General features: G+C 42.9%; 1 protein-coding gene across 1 annotated transcript in view; it reads left to right on the top strand.

Annotated features, from left to right (window-relative positions):
- Positions 1-3,788: 3,788 nt before the first annotated feature.
- The window catches only part of LOC144803432 (uncharacterized), a 119,000-nt gene continuing 102,444 nt past the window's right edge, over positions 3,789-20,344 (top strand). Inside the window, exons 1-2 of the mRNA XM_078671866.1 lie at positions 3,789-4,209; positions 4,485-5,054. Coding sequence (XP_078527992.1) covers positions 3,789-4,209; positions 4,485-5,054 — 991 coding nt within the window. The remainder of the gene's footprint in view (positions 4,210-4,484; positions 5,055-20,344) is intronic.

The raw sequence follows: 20,344 nt of genomic DNA, 5'->3' as shown, positions 1-20,344 counted from the left end.
GCCCTATCCATATCTAATCCGAGCAGTTGGGTTTGGACAGCCTCAAGCTGTCTCCAAATTCTTAATGCACATTGTTCTCTATGAAAGGCCTCTAACTCATGCACTCGCTTCTCCAATATATCCCCCTACTGTCCCTTCACAAAATATTGTCGGCACCAGAGATGGCGATAAACTGCCCCCACATGACTGCTTTCAGTGTCTCCTAGAGAGTAGAGACAGTAGTCTTGCTCATGACATTGATCCTCAAAAAGTCTAAAATGACGCACCGCACCTTGTCAACTATGTCTGGGCGATTCGATGAAGAGTCACAATGTCTCCATACCCTGGAGGTCAAGTGTGGGGGATCAACCCGTAGGGTGAGTGTCAGTGGAGCATGGTCTGATAGGGCCCAAGTTCAATGTCTATAGTTTTAACCACAGCATGCAGAGCAGGGGTACCTAAAAAGTAGTCTATCAGTGCAAATGTTTTATGGGCAGAGAAATAGTATGTCTAATCTCTGATGTGGGATGGGCAACCTTCCACAGGTCTGTAAGCCCCACCTCCCACAGCTACTCCACTCTCCCATCACAGAGAGCCCCTTCCTAGCCATAGCATTGCCCCAAGTGATCAAGAGAATTGCCCATAACTAAGTTGAGGTCTCCCCCCCCCATCAGTTTGGCCTGGTCCCGTAATACCAGGGAGTCCTGCAGCACATTCATTGATCCTGATTTTTGTTAGTGGCATAAACTGGGACAACATTGAAGAGTGAACCACCCACATGCACCCAGAATGCTAACAATATGCCTTGTAAATCAGCTATTTTATCCTTGACCAACCCCTGAAAGAGCAAGCAATAAGAATCACCACCATGCCTGTATTGGTAGGGTTAGAGTAAAGTATTGGTGGGGGTAGGCACGAGACCTCAATTGATGCCAATCCTGCGACAGAAAGTAAGTCTCCTTGAGGAGACAGATGTCTCCCCATTTGTGTTCAAGGGAGGACTGTTCTGCCCTCAATTTTGTAGGATAATTTAATCCTCGAACATTGAGGCTAATGACCTTCAACTCAGTAAGGGCTGGAGTGAGATGAGGTTGCAGGGGTCAAGAACAAACTTGGGGGAAGTGCAAGACCAGGGCAAGAAAGCACAAACTGACTGTAACCTGGGAAAATAAGTCAACTAGAGGGTGAGTACCGATACCTCAGAAACCCCAAATAAACTATAAAACATAAAAAAGCAAACCAATGAATAGTCCAACATAGATTGCCAGTAGCCACGTCACCTGGTTAGTTCCAGGATCGGAGGTGGACACTCCATTTCCGGTAACATACCCCAAGGTTTCCAGTACCCCTGCTGCCCCACCACCACATGAGCGATAGGGACCCACTACAAATCCAGCATTTTAATGGCAGAATCAGTCACTTAGTAAGTGCGGGGTAGCATCCTGTTTCTCTGGATCCCCACCAGTTTATCAATGACTGAAGGCCTCTCCATAGCCATTGATGCAGGGTCTGGGCTCATTTCCCAGGACGAGCACCTCACCTTTTGCACTGTGGGTGTTACCTACCATCACAAGCGGGGGAACCACATGGTGAGCCCCAACCGAGTCATCAGAGAGATTCAGAAGGCAATCAGCCTCAGCCAACATCCTCATCTTTTGCAGTGAGTCCTCCTATCTGATAAGAAGGTTGAAAGGGTGACCCAGCAATAGGAGACCCCCTTCTTTCTAAGGAAGTTCATAATGGGACGGAATATCTGTCACTTCATTGTACAAGGATAGCTGATGATCTTACAGTCAAATAGCAGCATAATCATAGCCCCCACAGGCACAAAGCCAAGGGGTGCCAATGAGACCCCACAAAACACAGCTGACAGCAAATATGTCACTCAGCTCCCCCAAGCGGAGGTACATTCTGGGGAATCCTGTCATGTAGGGGGACTCCTGGGGCTCTTAATGCCAGTCCAGCCAACTCCCAATCACCAAGCGGTGGCAGCCATGTGGTGGGTGTCCGGAGGAGCCTGATCATGCATCCTACATAGTCGCCATCTTGGCCCTGCCCCGCCCCACCAGTGAACCAATTTAAACGTTTCTCCTTTCCTCAGTCGCATGGAAGTGACATCTGTCAGACTGTGATTACCATTATCAATAACTTCTGAGAGTTCCAGCCTTATAACGTAGACATACACACTTGTTTATGAAATAAAGAGCTTCATCCTGTAACCTGGCTATTTCATTGAGTCTTTAACAAAACTGGAGGAAGGTCTAGTGTAAGTTGTGTTTACTGAAACATTCTTGTCAATTGTTAGCAGCTATTTCGTGATCCGTCATTCTTTTATGTATTCCTTCAAATAGGTGGTTGGATGTTGAGTAGCAGGACTTTAGGGGAGGAAATAATTCATAAGGAGAAACTGATGTTTGCAGGGATCAGGAGAGAAAGCCAACAATTTTTATACCCATTGCTCACCTTTCAAGCACTAGAAAGGGTTCACTTGGAATCAATGGAGGAGGTCTCTTTCTACTGTATGTTAAGATACTCTTTATTGTTACTGTTAATGTAGGCAGGGCACAAAGTTTAGGTCTAGGACTTTTTTTAATAATATATCATTTTGGAAATTTTTTCCTGACAGGATAGACTACACTGAAGACAGGGCTAATATGGAGTGTGTCTCTTTTCACCTGGTGCACAGAAACTTTCTTTTGGGCGTGCCTGTCTATTTTTATGGGTTTTGGTTAGGGCTCTAATCTTGGAGGCAGCCTAAGGCTAATCTAGCTCACTGGATTAGAATGATCATTTCTACATTCTTTAATCTGGTTGATGAGCTTGGAGAAAAGAATGCCCCAAAGTGAAATTCTAATATATTTTGAGGAAATACATTTGTAAGGCTGCTACTTGGGCTATGCTATATGTTTTGAATCGAAATTAGAACCCATTGGGAAGGTATTGGGAGTGCTGCTCTGGAAGTAATCTTCAGTTGATTTAGGGTGGATTGTGCAGGGATTAAATAAAGGTGTTATAGTTATCTGTGTGATAACTGTGCAGTTTACAGTTGCCAGTACTGTAGTGTAGTTCCTATATTCCCAAAAGGCTCTGCGCATTTGAATAATATATCCTATAGATGTGACATAGAATTTATGTCTACTAGGTTGCTATCGAATATATTAGACTTAATTGTGAGTGCCAGCTAGCTCAGAGGTCAGTAGAAACGTTCTCGAGTTCACAAGAAGGGATTTAGGCCCGATGTAGGTAAAAGGGAATTTCCGATTCCAAAATACCGAGGCGGGCCGAATCGGTATTCTGAAATCGGAAAACGAGATGTAGGAAACAAACAGCGAAATAATAGGGAATCGGTCGGCATCGGTAATGTGAATCGGTACGTACCGAATCTGCATGGACCGAATCGGAAAGTACCGAATCGCCTACCACCGATTCGGAACTAGCCGAATCGGCTACCACCGAATCGGAATTAGCCGAGTCGGAAAAATCAGAATCGGCAATTACCGAATCGGAGGTATGAAAACACACCCATGGCCAAAAAGCCCATAGGAATGCATTGAAGAAACCGAATCGGCTATCTCCGAATCGGATGATACCGATTCGGATTTTACCGAATCGGTAATATCCGATTCGGAGATAGCCGATTCGGTAAAAGCCGCTTCAGCCAATGAGGTGGCTCCCCCTCCCCCTCCCAAACAGGGAGTGGCAACCCTGGCAGGTGCAGCCAATTAAGAACTTTCTGGAGAGCCAGCCTGAGCTGAGCAGTCACAGTTAGCAGCAGTGGGAGTAGGAGGTAGTGAACTGTTCAGAGCAAGATGGCAAACCAGAGTGAGAGCCAGAAGTCCAGCCAGAAGAGGAAGCCTAAGTTCAGCAGCACCGAGCTGCAGGTGTTGGTTGAGGAGGTGGTGAGGGTGCACCGGCAGCTATTCGGAAAGCTGTCCCTCAATGTGCCAGAAAGCACCAAGAGGAGGCTCTGGAGCGATATCGGTCAGAAGGTCAACGCTGTGGGTGTCACCCCCAGGTCCCTGGATGAGCTGAAGAAGCGCTTCTACGACATCCGCAGCCTGACCAAACGGAAGATGGCAGAGATCCAGAAGCAGGCTGGAGTCACTGGTGGTGGCAGGAACCCGGCGCCACCCCTCACCGAGCTGGAGGAACTGGTCTCCAGCACCATTGAGAGGGAGAGCGTGACCGGAATTGGGACCCTGGACAGCTCAGCCAGAGCTACAGCTACAGGTAAGAGGCATGCGCATCAGGACACACCCTACCAGACACCTCCCCATTAGACACAATGCATAGCCAAACCCCAGCACAGTACTGTAACCAACATACAAGAGACAAGCATCATGGTACATCCAGTCAGCAGTAGGTATCAAAATATGGCAGTGCAGAATCACAAGACATGAAACAGTGGAACACATTCTACGGAGATGCTAGGACATGTGGAATGCTTTAATTGTACTGACTGTAATACATCGGCACTCTATTTACAAATGCTTCTTTGTACCTAGGGGCACCATCAGGCGGACAAACACTGCCAAAGGAGGCAGCAGCACCATCTACCACTGCACTCGCAGGGCCGAGCACGAGTCAGGCTGCCGAGGAGGAGGAGGAAAACACCATAGGCCTGGATATTGAGGGAGACCTGGAAATTGACTTTGATGCACTTCACTCCCCACAAATGCAAAGCACACCCTCCTTGCAATTCTCCCCAGAGAACTCCCCGACAAGGGAGCTCTTTCCACCTACACCAGCTCCTGCCACTGTGGCTCCAGTACACCCTGTCCTGGGAGCAGGGGCTCAGGCCCCGGCCAGCACCACACCCCCACCAGTGGCACCCCAGCCCACGCAGCAGGCGGGCAGCAGCAGTACCCGGCGCCGTGCCATTCCCACCACTGCAGACCCAGCACGGGAGGCCAGTGTGTTCCGGGGCCTCGAAGGCAATATGGTGAAGATCCAAAGGCAGCAGGCGAAATCCATCATGGCATGCCAACGCCAGCTCCTGCAGCACAACCTGCAGATGGGGGAAATGGTGAAAGGATTTCAGGCCTTTGTGGATTCCAACAAGGAGGCAGTAGCAGGTTTAGCCAGGCTAACCACTGCCATCACACAGTTATGTGGCAGAATGGAGGAGCAAGAGGTGGTGCGCAGGCGGGATGCCCGGGTGCAGAACCGCTCCTTGAGCCGCCTTGCTGCAGCAACGGCACAACTCTGTCAGCGTGGTGCCAACATGGAGTCTAGTCTAGCACAAAATACCGCAGAGTTGACAAGGGGAATGGCCCGCATCACGACAGCAATGGAGGCCTTGATCATCTCTAACACTGCCGCAAATCCTGCCCTGGACCTGGGGGATGCTGGGGACAGCAGCAGCCTCAGCAGCCCGGCCAGCGCTGCGTCAGAGCCACGCAGGAGCACCAGGCGCTCCGCAGATGCCGCTGGTCATTCTGAAGGGGGTGAGGGACACCACAGTGGGGCTGCAAAGCGCTCAAAGAAATAGCCTAGCAAGGGCGGGTGAGGCAACCTGGACCCTAGACTTTTGTTTTCATTGACATTACACCTTTTTTTTGTTGCACATCAGTGCAGTAACTGTGTAGCAACAGTATTAAAAATTGCTTATTCAACACAACCATTCACCTGTCTGTGCATTTGTACTCACTCAGAAATAGTTTGCTGTTATCTCCTCACGTCTATATCTGCCATTACTTGGCGTACACACCCCAGCTGGCTGTGTTAGTGGCACAGCTTCGTCGTCATCATGGTCCTCGTAGTCACTCAACTCCACCTCAGTGCCCTTCTTCACCGCAAGGTTGTGTAACATAGCACAGACAGCTATGATTTTGCAACAGGTGATGGGGGTGTACTGCCTTGCACCTCCACTCTTGTGCAGGCATCTAAACCTGCTTTTCCAGATGCCGAATGTCCTTTCCACAACATTCCTGGTGCTTTTGTGGGCACGGTTATACCTCCTTTGGCTGGGTGTAGAGGGGTTGAGGTAGGGGGTGAGAATGAATGAACGGAGGGCATATGCACTGTCGCCTAGAAGGAAAAGGGGTAAAATTACTTACATGCATACATGTATTTCACTTTGCTGTTTTTGGTTATGGGGGGCTGATGATGTGTCTCACCTAGGAGGTATCCTTCTCCAAATTCCCCAGCCATCAGCCGTGCATAGATGCCGCTCTGTTGGAAAATGTAGGAGTCGTGGGTACTACCCGGAAATTTTGCTACCAGGTCTGTGATGGTGCATTTCGCATTGCAGATCACCTGTACGTTGATGGTGTGAGTGGACTTCCGATTGCGGTAGATGTATTCTGTGTCAGATGGTGGGCAAATCGGAATGTGTGTGCCGTCTATGCAGCCAATGATGTGGGGGAATCTTGCCATCTGGTAGAAGTCTGCTTTGGTCTGTACAAGTTCTGCCTGGGTTGCAGGGAAGGAAATGTAGTGGGCCATCCTCTGGATCATGGCATCAAGGAACTTGTGGAAGAACCTTGACAGGCTGCTCTGGGTCACCCCTCCTGCCACAGCGACTACACTTTGGTAGCTGCCAGACGCCAGCAGGTGTAGGCAGCATAGCACCTGCACCTGCACAGGGATTGCGTGTGCCCTTGGGGTGGGGTGCTGCAACAGGGGTTGGAGGTCCCTAATGAGGTCTGTGATGGTCTCTGAGTCCAGCCTGTACCGCTGTAGGATCTCTGCATCTGTCAGCATGACCAGGGTGATACGTTGTCTGTATACCTGCTCCTCTCTTTGCCATTCCCTCTCTCCTTGCTGCTGTAGCCGTAGCCGCCTCGCTATGACATAAAAAGCTGCCATCCTGCAAGTTGCAATGCATTTTGGGGCTGTTTTTATGGGTTGGAGTTGGTTACCACCTGATTGTAATCCATGGTAATTGCCGAGTGGATTCTACCGATTTTGAGCCAAAATCGGTGTTTCTGTGTCTCCCTACATCTCCCCATCTGTCCGAAGCGGGGATTTTCCCGATCGGTGAATCTACCGAATTGGTAGGTTCTCCGATTTGCCTTCTGTCCGATTCGGTGTCTCTACCGAATCGGTACATGCACCGAATCGGCTTATGTCCGAATCGGTGTCACTACCGAATCGGTACATGCACCGATTCGGCTTATGTCCGATTCGATGTCACTACCGAATCGGTACATGCACCGATTCGGCTTATGTCCGATTCGGTGTCACTACCGATTCTGTACATGCACCGATTCGGTGTTTGCATCCGATTCGGTGTGTTACCGATTCGTACTGTATCCGATTTTCGGTATGTACGTATCGCATTCTTTTACATTCGGTAATCATTCCGATTCGGTTTTCGCTCCGATTTGTACTTTTTTTTGTGCCCTACATCTCGATGCCAGTATACCGATCGGTAAGGGCCCAGAATCGGTATTTTCGGCCGTTACCGATCGGTAACGGCCTACCTACATCGGGCCCTTAGATTCTGACAACTGCATAAACATGACAACTTTGTTTCCCCAAGATAAAACTGATCTTCAGAGTCGTGGAAACAATAGATAGATATTTTACTCAGTCATTGGTGCATGCTTCGTTTCACCAGAGGTGCAGAGAAATAGATAGACGGGCGTTTTCAATAAAAGAGTATTTATTGAAGAGTCTTCTTTCTCATGCAGAAGAAATTAACTGCTACAATCGTGATACTGGTTGCAAAGTATAATGCGTACAGTAAGAAGAGTATTTTGAAATAATACTGTAAAAGCATTGTATGGTTCCTAGACCATGGATAAATACATACATAAATAACAAAGGCTAAAAAGTACTCAACTGGTGCTTCTGAAATGCGCCTACCCCAATGTACCTAACCTAAGTCTAGTACAAGAGAAGAAGTAAGTGAGGTGTAGCATAAATGTAGTATTCTTTGCCAAGAATCTATCCAAGATTTCTCTTATGGTCTAATCAGCTCCGTACCTTGGTTTAGAATGAAGGAGGTCTGGTATCTCTCTGTCTCCGGACTCGATTTCCCAACAACCCGCAAGGGTAGCTTGGAAACACTGGAGCTGGATTTCTTGCCAAGAGGAAAGACAGCGTCTCTCTCAGTGCGTCTCCTGGAGGGTCGGCTTCCTTCGGCACTTGCTGTAGCAGGATGCGTTGGGCAAGTAGATAGTCGAACTTCTCCAAACCACCGTGTCTTTGCTATAGCAAGTGTGGGCATATTTATACCTTGAAGGTGCCGAGATTGATGTAAAGGTGAACATAAGAACGTCATCAAAGAGTCTCAGTTCTTTAAAAACTCCATGAGTTCTTGGACAAGTCAGTATTCAAGCAAGGGGAAGTCCAGAACTGCTGAAGCCGAGTTTTCCACGAAATTGTTGTGGATTTTCAGAACTAGTGGAAGTAACCCTGCCATATTTGGATTGCATGAGAGATATCTAAATATGGTTATGATTTCTATGCCTATATAAGGATATGGTGATTTATACCTATATAAAGGCATGAATCGGGAAAATTACACTAGGGTCCTAAAATGCTATACAACAGTACATGGCAGGCAGATGTGTTAGTTTCGATGGTCTCACATTGTTAAGGAGGAGGTTAAATAGAATCCGCTCATGCTCATAAATAACCTTAACCCAGTACCAATTTTGTATAAATGTCTTAAGGTAGGTACTTGGAAAGGACTATCTAGCTTGGTTTGGATCACTGACACAATATTGAAAACAACAATATCATGATACAAAAATAGTGTCCAAAATATTGATTACAAAAAGATTGTTTCCCAATACTTATAAAGATAAGTACAAAAATATCGAAACAAATTATTGTTTCACACTAAGATCATTTCGAAACATACAAAAAAATGGTATATTTATATATATATATATATATATATATATTACCTACTGGCGGTCGCCAGTAGGTATATATAGTTAGGATTTTTTTCCTATGGGATTTTTGAAAATTCTATGTCGAATAACTTTGGCGTTCGAGGACGGAATTGGCTGAAATTTTCAGGAAAATTGAACATTTTGTTTCTGAGCAGCCCCTGAAAATTTGGGGGTGTTTTGTCAAGGGGGGGCCGAGAAAAAAGGGGGTCCCAAAACGCGTTTTTCTCATGCAATTTTCCATAGGGCGGTTGGACTCACTTTTAGCTCGAAAGGCTGAATGGATTTACACGAAACTTGGCAAAATTGTAGATATTGTTTGCCCGATGTGCCTTTGCTAGGTCTCAATATATGTGCTCCAGTGGATTTTGATAAATTAACGTTCAAAAAAATATATATATCTGTAGGCGCGCCCCGGTTAGCGCCCCGGTTCGCGTACTTGATGTGTAACGGAACTTCGCGAAGCGAAGCTGATTGGCTCTCCGGTGTCTGTCAACATTCTAAACAGTCCGGAGCGGCCGCCATCTTGTATCTCGGTAGGATCGAGAGACAAGAGGTGAAGAAAAACGAAGGGGGAAATTAATGAAAGGGGGCAAGGTAGACCCTTCCTGACCCCCTAGGATTGATGAGGGGGTTATTAAAGGGTCCCGCGGGGCAAAAAATAAAAACATTTTTTTTTTCGTTTTTTCGCGGTAGAGGCGCTACCCGGTACGCGAACCGGGTAGCGAACCAGTAGCGTAACGGGAGTCCGCCATCTTGTGTTTCGGTGAAATTTAATCACAAGATGGAGGAAAAACAATGTGGAAAATGGGTATAAGGGGGCACGGGAGACGTTTCCTGACCCCCTAGGTTTTCTGAGGGTGGCTGAGGAGGCCCATATGTGCAAAAAAAAAACCACATTTTTTTTAAAATGTTCGCGCGGTTAGCGTCCGATGCGCGAACTGGGTAGCGTTCCGGAAAGCGTAAATCGTGAAAATTAGTAAAAAAAAAAGTTACATTTAAAATTTGTTTAGAGTGATCATAGTTAGGGTAGCTCTGAGAAGAGCTTTTGGGTATGTGGGAGATTTAGGTACTTATAAGTAAGTACCAATACATAGTCTTCAATTCAGGATGAAAACTCTGTTCCCCTCATCTGAGAAGTGAACTCCATCTCCTCTGTAGATATCTTGCATGTAGTAACGCAAGTTATTGTTGTAGATGGAGCCCATTCCATGGTCTCTCATGTAAGCTGAAACAGACGTATTTACATGCTTCCTCGATTTCTCAATTTGTGGACAAAATTGGTTGGACCACCTCCATTTCTGTCTTTGGCATTTATTTGAATATACCTAGGCAGTTTGAGGAAAAAGTGCCATCAATTGCTCAAAGGTGTCCTTTAAAAGCATTTCCAGACCTACCCCAGTCAAAGTACCCAAGTAATTTCCTCCACAGTACACAATTAACAGGTCATGGTTTTGCAAATGCAAAAAGGTTTTCACCAATGGTATCAATTGGTGACATCTTAATCCTCTGTGACCAATCCAGTTGATTTCCACATTTTGTAAATTGAGGTTGTGTAAATTTCTGTTATCAGCATACCTTTGAGCCCAGTGGATGTAACTATGTCCAACAATCCAGACAGAAAACATGGTGAGAGGAGGTTCTGCTGCAGTCAGATGAAGTGTGGGAATCAAATGGCAGTTGAAACAGTAGGAGTTTGTAATGAAAAAAACTGTGGAGTTTCTGTGCTAATGATTCAGTAGCAGTGATTGGTGGATTTTGATTGCTGAAAACAGAAAGTTAGGGTGCATGGATGAGTTCTTTGAAAGATGTAATTTGAATGGTCAAGAAAAAATCATTTTATGAAAGATTGCACTGGATACGCAGGTGTACTGAGAGTTCAGAGTTCAATTGAAACATTGTTGTGTGAACTTGTAAACATGACAGGTCTTTAGGGAGGTGGTTGCTATGGAAAAAAGGCAGAAAGGGCAGAGGGGGGAAGGGTGTTGTTTTGAAAAAAGTGAGGGAAGAGTTTTGATTGGGTGACATGAGAGATATGTGTGATGAATTACAGCATTTCTGTGCCTTTGTTGGTTGCAGCCTCTGGAGTGCATACCCTTTGCTCTGCTAAAGAAAAATTGGTGTGTGTCTGAGACTGTTTTGAAACTCAAAAAGTATTTGCTAAGGTGAGAAAAGATTCATTTAATTTAGATAGAGAATAGTATGCTTTAGGGAGAAAATTATGGAGAAAGTTGTGTATTTAAAATGTTGCTTTGTGTCAAGTGTTTTACAAATAGATTTAGTTTCTTTGAGTTTCATAGCCATGTTAAAAGTGACGCAAAAGTGGTGCAAGGGCCTTAAAAATACGCTTTCATGTGTGTTAGGGCATTTTAAGTCACTTCCCCATGAATGTGGGTGAATAATTGGTTTACTTGATGTGTTTAAAAACGTTTCTTGAAGTCAATTAGGTTTCTTGATATGTACTGCTAGAGTTTCATAGGCTGCTTGGGGCATATTTACAATGCCTTTGAGTCACTTTGATGTTATTTTCCCCATTTTAATTTAAGTCATTTCCCCGTGGTGCAAGGTCCTTGTAAATACGCCCCCATGTGTGCTTGGCAAATTTAGATTTTGTTTCTTTGAGTTACATAGCCATGTTAAAAGTGACGCAAAAATGGAGCAAGGGCCTTAAAAATACGCTTTCATGTGTGTTAGGGCATTTTAAGTCACTTCCCCATGAATGTGGGTGAATAATTGGTTTACTTGATGTGTTTAAAAACATTTCTTGAAGTAAATTAGGTTTCTTGATATGTACTGCTAGAGTTTCATAGGCTGCTTGGGGCATATTTACAAGGCCTTTGAGTCACTTTGACGTTATTTTCCCCATTTTAATTTAAGTCATTTCTCCATGGTGCAAGGTCCTTGTAAATACGCCCCCATGTGTGCTTGGCAAATTAAGATTTTGTTTCTTTGAGTTACATGGCCATGTTAAAAGTGACGCAAAAATGGTGCAAGGCCCTTAAAAATACGCTTTCATGTGTGTTAGGGCATTTTAAGTCACTTCCCCATGAATGTGGGTGAATAATTGGTTTACTTGATGTGTTTAAAAACGTTTCTTGAAGTAAATTAGGTTTCTTGATATGTACTGCTAGAGTTTCATAGGCTGCTTGGGGCATATTTACAAGGCCTTTGAGTCACTTTGACGTTATTTTCCCCATTTTAATTTAAGTCATTTCCCGGTGGTGCAAGGTCCTTGTAAATACGCCCCCATGTGTGCTTGGCAAATTAAGATTTTGTTTCTTTGAGTTACATGGCCATGTTAAAAGTGACGCAAAAATGGTGCAAGGCCCTTAAAAATACGCTTTCATGTGTGTTAGGGCATTTTAAGTCACTTCCCCATGAATGTGGGTGAATAATTGGTTTACTTGATGTGTTTAAAAACGTTTCTTGAAGTCAATTAGGTTTCTTGATATGTACTGCTAGAGTTTCATAGGCTGCTTGGGGCATATTTACAAGGCCTTTGAGTCACTTTGACGTTATTTTCCCCATTTTAATTTAAGTCATTTCCCCGTGGTGCAAGGTCCTTGTAAATACGCCCCCATGTGTGCTTGGCAAATTTAAGTACTGACAGGTTGTGCTTCTACATAGGAGCTGTGTTGTGTTTTCAAATTATGACCAGAAAATCGTTATTGTGAGTAATGTACATTGCTCTGTTGCATACAGTCCTCATCTTCTGCGTACTCTTGGATATGCTAGACCACATCTGCACAATGAGATACCTAAGCTGAGGAAACACAGGTGATGTGATTGTGAATTGAGCATAAATATTTGCACGTTTTTCAATTACATCACCTGTGTTTTCTAACATTATGAATCACATTGTGCAGATGAGGTTTAGGTCTGTCCAGGGAGACAGAGGAAGTCTGGCCTTTGTTCAAGAGTGCAGTGGACATGACTCACTTCATTGGTAGGCCTGCACATGTATTATCTCCTCTGTACTCTTCAACAAGCCTAAATTTCATCTGCAACCCTAAGTAGGCCTCACCTCAAACAAACCTCTGGATAGGCCACACCTTATCGTCATCCTGAATCAATCATTTAAAATGTTAGGGGCAAATTTATGATGGCCGTGCGCCTCTTTTGCGCGCTGTTGCGTTACTTTTGTGACGCAGCAGTGGTGCAAAAGATGCACCATGTTGCAAGATAGGCCTCACTTCATCTGCAACAAGATACCGTCACTTTAAACTGTATACATTTAGGACTGTGTAGGGGGCATGGAGAAGCTGAATCTTCTGTAAGTGTCAAAATTGTTGCATACAGTGCTCACCTTCTGCGTACTCTTTGATATGCTAGACTACATCTGCACAATGAGATACCTAAGCAAAGGAAACACAAGTGATGTGATTGTGAAATGAGCAAAACAAATTGCACGTTTTTCAATTACATCACCTGTGTTTCCTAACATTACGAATCACATTGTGCAGATCAGGTTTAGGCCTGTCCAGGGAGACAGAGGAGGTCTGGCCTTTGTTAAAGAGTGCAGTGGACATGACTCACTTCATTGGGTGGCATGCACATGTATTATCTCCTCTGTACTCTTCAACAAGCCTAAATTTCATCTGTAACCCTGAGTAGGCCTCACCTCAAACAAACCGCAGGATAGGCCACACCTTATCGGCATCCTGAACCAATCATTTAAAATGTTAGGGGCAGATTTATGATGGCCGTGTGCCTCTTTTGCGCCACTGTTGCGTCACTTTTGTGACGCAGCGGCGGCGCAAAAGATGCGCTATGTTGCGACATATTTACAACTTGATGCATCTAGGCAGATGTGTCACGGTGTAAAGTCCTGTGCCACATGAAACCTGCGTCAGGTTTCATGTAGGCGTTTTGTTGCAGGGTGGGCATTCATTTGCATGAAAGCCCTGTAAAACTAACACGGTGAAATTTAGAAGATTTCACTGAGTCAGCTTTATGGCAGTGCTGAATCAAATCCTTACGCCTGTTTGAAACAGGCATAAAGAGTGATGCACCATGCAATGTGTGGCTTGCCCCTGTGCATTGCAGTAGACATGTCGCGCGTATGACGTGATTCCTGCAATGCGCCGCTTTTGCGGCACAGATGCGTGACGCATCTGTGCTATTTTTGCTCAATGGTGCTCCACATTGTAAATGCGGCACATCATGGGTGGCAGAGCAGCGGCGCACGTTAACTGTTGCATCCCTGGGGATGCGCCAGTTAACATAAATCTGCCCATTTACATTTAAGTATGAGCAGGGGACACAGAGTTGGTGAGGCTTATCCAAGGTTAAGAAGAGATGAGTCCTGTTCACTGAAAACTTGGACATAGGCCTCACCTCCTCAGCATCGCTGGACATGGTTAAATAATATCTACAAAATGTTACTCTTGTTAAACAATTTTACTATTATAGTCTCTGAGATTTGTCTCTTACTCTGCAACATCTCATTGTTGTTCTCTTTCTTTAAAGATAACGACAACATCAAGCATGAGTGATAATGAGCAAACTGTTGATCTCAATCTTATCATTGAACTTATCATTGAAACATCAGTGGAAGTAGATCCCTTGGATGATTTAAATCCTGTGGATGATGAAGAATATGATGAGGATGCCGATTTGTCACAATTGTATGACATAGGGTGGGAAGCTGACCTGCTCGAGCCTATGGAACTATAAAGACTTATTTTTAAAAGTTACTGGAAATGAAAAGTAACCATGTTAACCGTTTCATTTAAAATTAAACACAACTTCAAAAACAGCTTGTGTGAAGTGTCTTTAATAAAATAGTGAAATATGCTAATAAAATTAGTTCAGATTCACATATAAAAGAGCACAGGTCAAATGTAGAAGCATTCCATTTCTTTGCTACTATTTGTGAGTTTTAAATTTGCCAATGCACTAAAAATTATTGTATGTAGAATTGACAAGTAGTGTGTTAATTTTTTGACGACTGTTATTGATTTACTGTTTGGTAATAGTGGTTAATAAATTTTTTTATTATATTTTACCACAGATTCAACTGCAGAACATTTCAAAATTACACAATGCCTTCGAAGCAAAGAAAGAGAAAGGCTACAAAACGTCAAACACAGCAGCTTACTACATGCTTGCAGCAGTCCTCTACAATAAAAACTTGTCAAGTCACCAAAAAAGGTCCGGGTAAGAGAACGAAATCTTTCCTAAGAAACATTTCCAAAAAAAAAAGTATCACTACAGAACATGTTTTAGTCCAGAAAAAGAGAGCCAATTTAAACGGAAAGGAAAGGCCACTCAAAAATGTTACTGCTAGAGCAGGAGATAACTCTGTGGATGGGAGTAGAAGGAAAAATAAGTTTAGGGACATTCGTAGACGAATGTTCCGCAACAGGATAATTGGAAATTTGTTAAAAAATTTTAAGAAACGTCAACAGAAAGTGGCTTTTTATAAGAGAAAGAGAAACATTGAGAAAATTATTGATCAGGCATTCGAAATTAAGGGAAAGTTATTTATTTTGATAATCAATAGAATTAGGAAACTAAACAAGGTAATTTATGATTTCAAAACAAATAGTAGATGGAAGAGAACAGTTAATCGTAGTAATTTTTGTGAAGTTTTTTCAGGAGAATGGATGCATAGTTCAAGTTGTGAGGCATTTTTTAATGAGGAGAGTTATTTCCAGGATAATGATTTGGTGCATGCAGTTGACACCAGTGGTCGAGCATATGAGGTGAAAGATGGTTGTCCGGTTGAAAAAGAAAAACTTGTGTCAACAGAGGCAGAAGAGGTGTTAGGTAATGAGGTTTCAGGAAGACGTCCTAAGGGACCAGTGTACACCTGGAAGTGTAGTAGTATTTGCAGTGTGCGACAGGATTCCATCAATTTGCTTTGTGATTTTGTACGGACATTTAATAAGAAAACTTTAAAACAGAAAATGAAGTTGTTGCAAGAATTAGATCCTTGCAGAGTGAGAGAAGTGACAGGTTTGCATGGTCATTCACTGGCTTGTCTTTCCAGGAGAGTATGCCAGAGTGTTTTTCATCATTTCAGGATGCTAGCAGTGCATCATAATAAAGTGAGGAAATTAGTTAGAATGTTGTATTATGCTAAGAGTCCAGCAATTATGCTTAAACAATTATGCACTGCTCTTTTGCATGGTTCTGAAGTAGATGTGAAGAATATTTGTGAAGAAATTGAGTTTTGTTACTTTGCAAGTAAAGAGAAGAATGTTGAAATTGACCCAGAAGAAGAAGGTAATGTGGAAGAGAGTGTACAGGTTTCCAGTACAGATAATTTTCAGAAGGAAATTGCCACGTTTCAGGTGAAATCAAGTGAGAGGCCTAATTTCACTTGTGTGTGTTGTCGACACACTTATTATAAGAATCAGGCTAAGTTAGTGGATTTATATGCAAAAAGTGAAAGGGAAAATAATAGTGAATGGAACGATTTCGCAACATACTTGATGGTAGAAAATTGTTTTGATTTGGGATCGGATCAACGTGTGTGTACTTATTGTTGTAACAAATTAAATCAAAACCAGATGCCTGCTAGAGCGGTTCATAATAATCTGGAATTGGTTGACATTCCTTCTGAATTGAAGGATTTAAATACTTATGAATCTATTTTGATTCAAAGTGTCCATCCCTTTCAGGCTATTGTACGAATGGAGCCAAAGACAGGGAAATTGCCTCCATCAGATTTACAGAGAGGATTAAAGGGAAGAGTTGTTTATTTGCCTCTAGATTTGAAGAAAAACATTAATACAATTGGAGTAGAGAAAGTGGAAGAGGAACCTTTGGTTAACTTAGTTAATGGGGTTCTAACAAAGAGTAAGAAAATCTGGCAAGATTTAGTGGATGTTAGGAAAGTCAAAAAGGCAACATTGTATTTGATGAAAAACAATAAGTACAACAAGAATGTATATGTTGCAGAAGAGGAAGTAAGTGAAGAAGAGGACAGCGATTTGTGTGCTGGACAAATTGAGAAAGTAGAAGCCTCTAAAAATGAAGAAATATATGAACATTATAGTGTTCATCCTTTGCATTCCAAGGAGGTCATGGGGAATGCTATTGAGTTGTTTCAAATGAAACAAGCCAAAGGGAGTCCCATTAGTGTTTGGGAGGAAAGTTTGGAAGCTCGGTGTTTCCCACAACTATTTCCAACAGGTCAAGGAGGAAGATATGAGGAGCGACCTGATCAAATTCCTGCTTCTGAATACCGGACTTTACGATTGTATGCAGAAGATCCTAGGTTTCGTCAATGCATTCCCTATTTGTTTCATCTACTGTTTGAAAGCGATCTGTCTGGACTGTCATATGCAGTGAACCACATCTTGAAAAGTGGTATACAGATGCAAAATATCTCAGCAAGGGACTTTATGGATAAAGTCAATGTGCAAGACAGTATTTTGGATTGTCACCTGATTAATCTCATGGCATGTCAGCGTGGTACTAATGAGTACTGGTACCGTCGACATGGAGATTTAAAATGTATGCTGAGGAACTTAGGAACTCCCACATGGTTCCTCACTCTCAGCTGTGCCGAGTATGGCTGGGAAGACTTACTTGAATTTCTACGAGAGGCAAATGGAAACATTGAAAATATCGAATTCAAGACACCCGGAGAACTGTGCTCTTTGGATCCAGTGAATGTATGCAGGTACTTCAATCATAGATTTGAAGCTATGATGTCTTTCATCATGAACAAGAAAAATCCACCTCTTGGAGAGGTGTTGGATTTCTTCTGGAGAAAGGAGTATCAAGCAAGAGGTGCTCCTCATATACATATGCTGCTATGGATCAAAGATGCACCCAAATTTGGAACAGATCCGGATGACTTAGTGATGAGTTTCATAGAACAGTATTCTACATGTGCTGTTCCAAAGACAAAGGAAGACAAAAGCCTAAGAGAACAAGTTTTACGCTTTCACAGCCATCGTTGTGGAAAGTACTGTCGTCGTAAATTCAGAAACAAGGACCAGTTCTACACAAAATGTCGTTTCAGCTTTCCACGACCGGTGATTTCTAAAGGAAGAGTGAACAGTTTGATGTCTTCGCTGCAACATAATGTGACGAGGAAATCACCCAAAAATACATACAATTTGAAAAGAAACGAAGAGTCCAAGTACATCAACGACTACAACCCAGTGATTTTGTCCATGTGGAATGCTAACATGGATATACAGTTTGTGGCTGATAACTGTATGGCTGTGGCTCGGTATGTGACATCTTACATCACAAAAAAAGAAAAGACAGAATTGAAGGATATGTGGGAGGACATTTCCCATGAAAAGAGCCTCAGTAAGAAGTTGTACAGTTTCAGTTTGAAGATGTTGTCGCATCGAGAAATCGGAGCTTACGAATGTTCTGACCGGTTATCTTCAGCAAGTCTCTATGCCAAATCTAGGAGTATCATTTGGGCGAGTCTTGGTCTTGCTGCAACACGTAATCGAGTTCTGAAACCTGTACGGGAAATTGAGTATTTGGCGGAAAAGGGGCCAAACAGTACAGATATTTTGAAGACCAACATGTTGGATACATATTATCCAAATAGAAGCAGTCACCTCGAGAATGTTTGTCTGTATGAGGTTCTACAAAATTACATATTCAAGAGGAACATCAAAGAAGATATTGATAAAGGAGTGTATGCTGTAATTGGAACTGAGGGATGTCTAGTCAAGCAAAGAAAATGCCAATTGATAAATCATCGAAAATTGAGTGGCGAATCTCCTGAAAGAAAAGAGTTTTTCTATTTAGCTCTTTTGCAACTTTTCAAGCCTTGGCGTGCAGAAGAGGAACTGCTTGGAGATTTCCTCTGTTACGAAGACTCTTTCAATGCAGCCAAGGAGACCATAGAATGTCCTGTTTTTCCAAAATATCTAGAAATGTTGAATGCAGAAATCGAGCAGGAAGCAACAATTGCAGCCGAGATTGCTAGAGACAGTTCTCAGGACAGTCAGAGTTCTGTTTTATTGAGTCAGGATCCACTAGGAGGACCAGTTATCGAAAATGAAGCTGCCACTGCCATGATTGAAGTGGAAAGAGCCATGGCACATGCTCAGGAGGATGCGGTTAACTTAGAAGATTTGGAAAGACAACTCAACGTTGAGCAGAGGAAAATATATGACGAAGTTATCAACCAAATTGATCATGGATTAAGTCATGAGAAGAAAGAGTGCTCATGTATGTCGTTGAAGCCTGTCCGACTGTACGTGAGTGGAGAAGCAGTAACTGGAAAAAGTTTCCTCATTAAAGCAATTTCATGTTATTTGCAGAAAAGGACTGAGTCATCGCTGTCTTGTGTTGTCACCGCTCCAACTGGACTGGCAGCACATAACATTAAAGGTATTACTTTGCATCGTCTACTGATGCTGCCAGTGGAGCATGATAACAAATTACAATACCACAAGTTATCTGGAGATGCTTGTTGTGAAGTTTCAAGAGTCTTGAGGAAAATGAAACTTCTTATCATTGACGAAGTAAGCATGGTTTCCAATGTCATGCTTGCCTTTGTGCATTTGAGAATGCAAGAAGTTCTTAAAACAGAGTATGATGTGTTATTTGGTGGCAAACACATTATTGTTTTCGGTGATCTTCTGCAGCTGACACCAGTGAAAGGTCAACCAGTGTTTAAACTACTTACACATGAAGATACCAGGAAGTGCCTAGGAAGCATTGGCAACGTTAATATATGGTTAAACTTCAATTATGCTGAACTGCGTGAAAATATGCATCAAGCGAAGGATGAAGATTATAAGAATATTCTACAAGATGTTAGAATCGGAAAAGTGACCGAGCATGGGAAAGAAGCTTTACATGCACGATTACTGTCAAATTTGTATCCAGAAGAAGACGTTGTGCCAGAGAATATTTTTCGGAAAATTACTGAGAAGAAATCTGGAATATGTTTGATGCCAACTCTTGCAGAATGTGCCATCTTCAACAACAAAATGTTGAATTTAGAAAACCAAGAGATTGTGAAACTGGAAGCTATTGACAGAATAGAGCATATGGGAGCAACAATTATTTTGGCTGAGAATTTGAAATCAAAATTGGATTCATTAGAGAAGACTATATCTAAAACTGCTAGTTTTGAAAAGACTCTGAATGTGTGCTTAAATTGCCGTATCATTTTGAGAAGGAATTTATATGTTGAAAGAGGTCTGGTAAATGGATCAATGGGTAATGTTGTTGATTTTGAGAAATACAGAAATAGAGATGGAATTGAATTTTTAAAAATTAAATTTGATGGCATTGAGGAAGTACAGTTAATTGGTCGTTGCTCTGCTAGATTTTTGCTTGTAAAAGACTCATATGTTCGCCGTAAGCAGTTTCCTGTTTGCTTTGCATATGCGGTGACAATCCATAAATCGCGAGGTTTAAGTGTAGACAGTGCATTGGTGAATATTGGCAGTTCTGTGTTCAAGGAGGGAATGGCATATGTGGCATTGTCACGAGTCAGAACTTTATCGGGATTATACTTGATTGACTGTGATGTCACAAACATTTGTGCGGATCTAGATTGTGTTAAGGAATACAAGAGG

This window comes from Lissotriton helveticus, chromosome 1_2, assembly GCF_964261635.1.
Source record: "Lissotriton helveticus chromosome 1_2, aLisHel1.1, whole genome shotgun sequence".
Classification (NCBI taxonomy): domain Eukaryota; kingdom Metazoa; phylum Chordata; class Amphibia; order Caudata; family Salamandridae; genus Lissotriton; species Lissotriton helveticus.
Note: the sequence above shows the minus strand (reverse complement) of the source record. Positions and strands in the feature narration are given on the sequence as shown.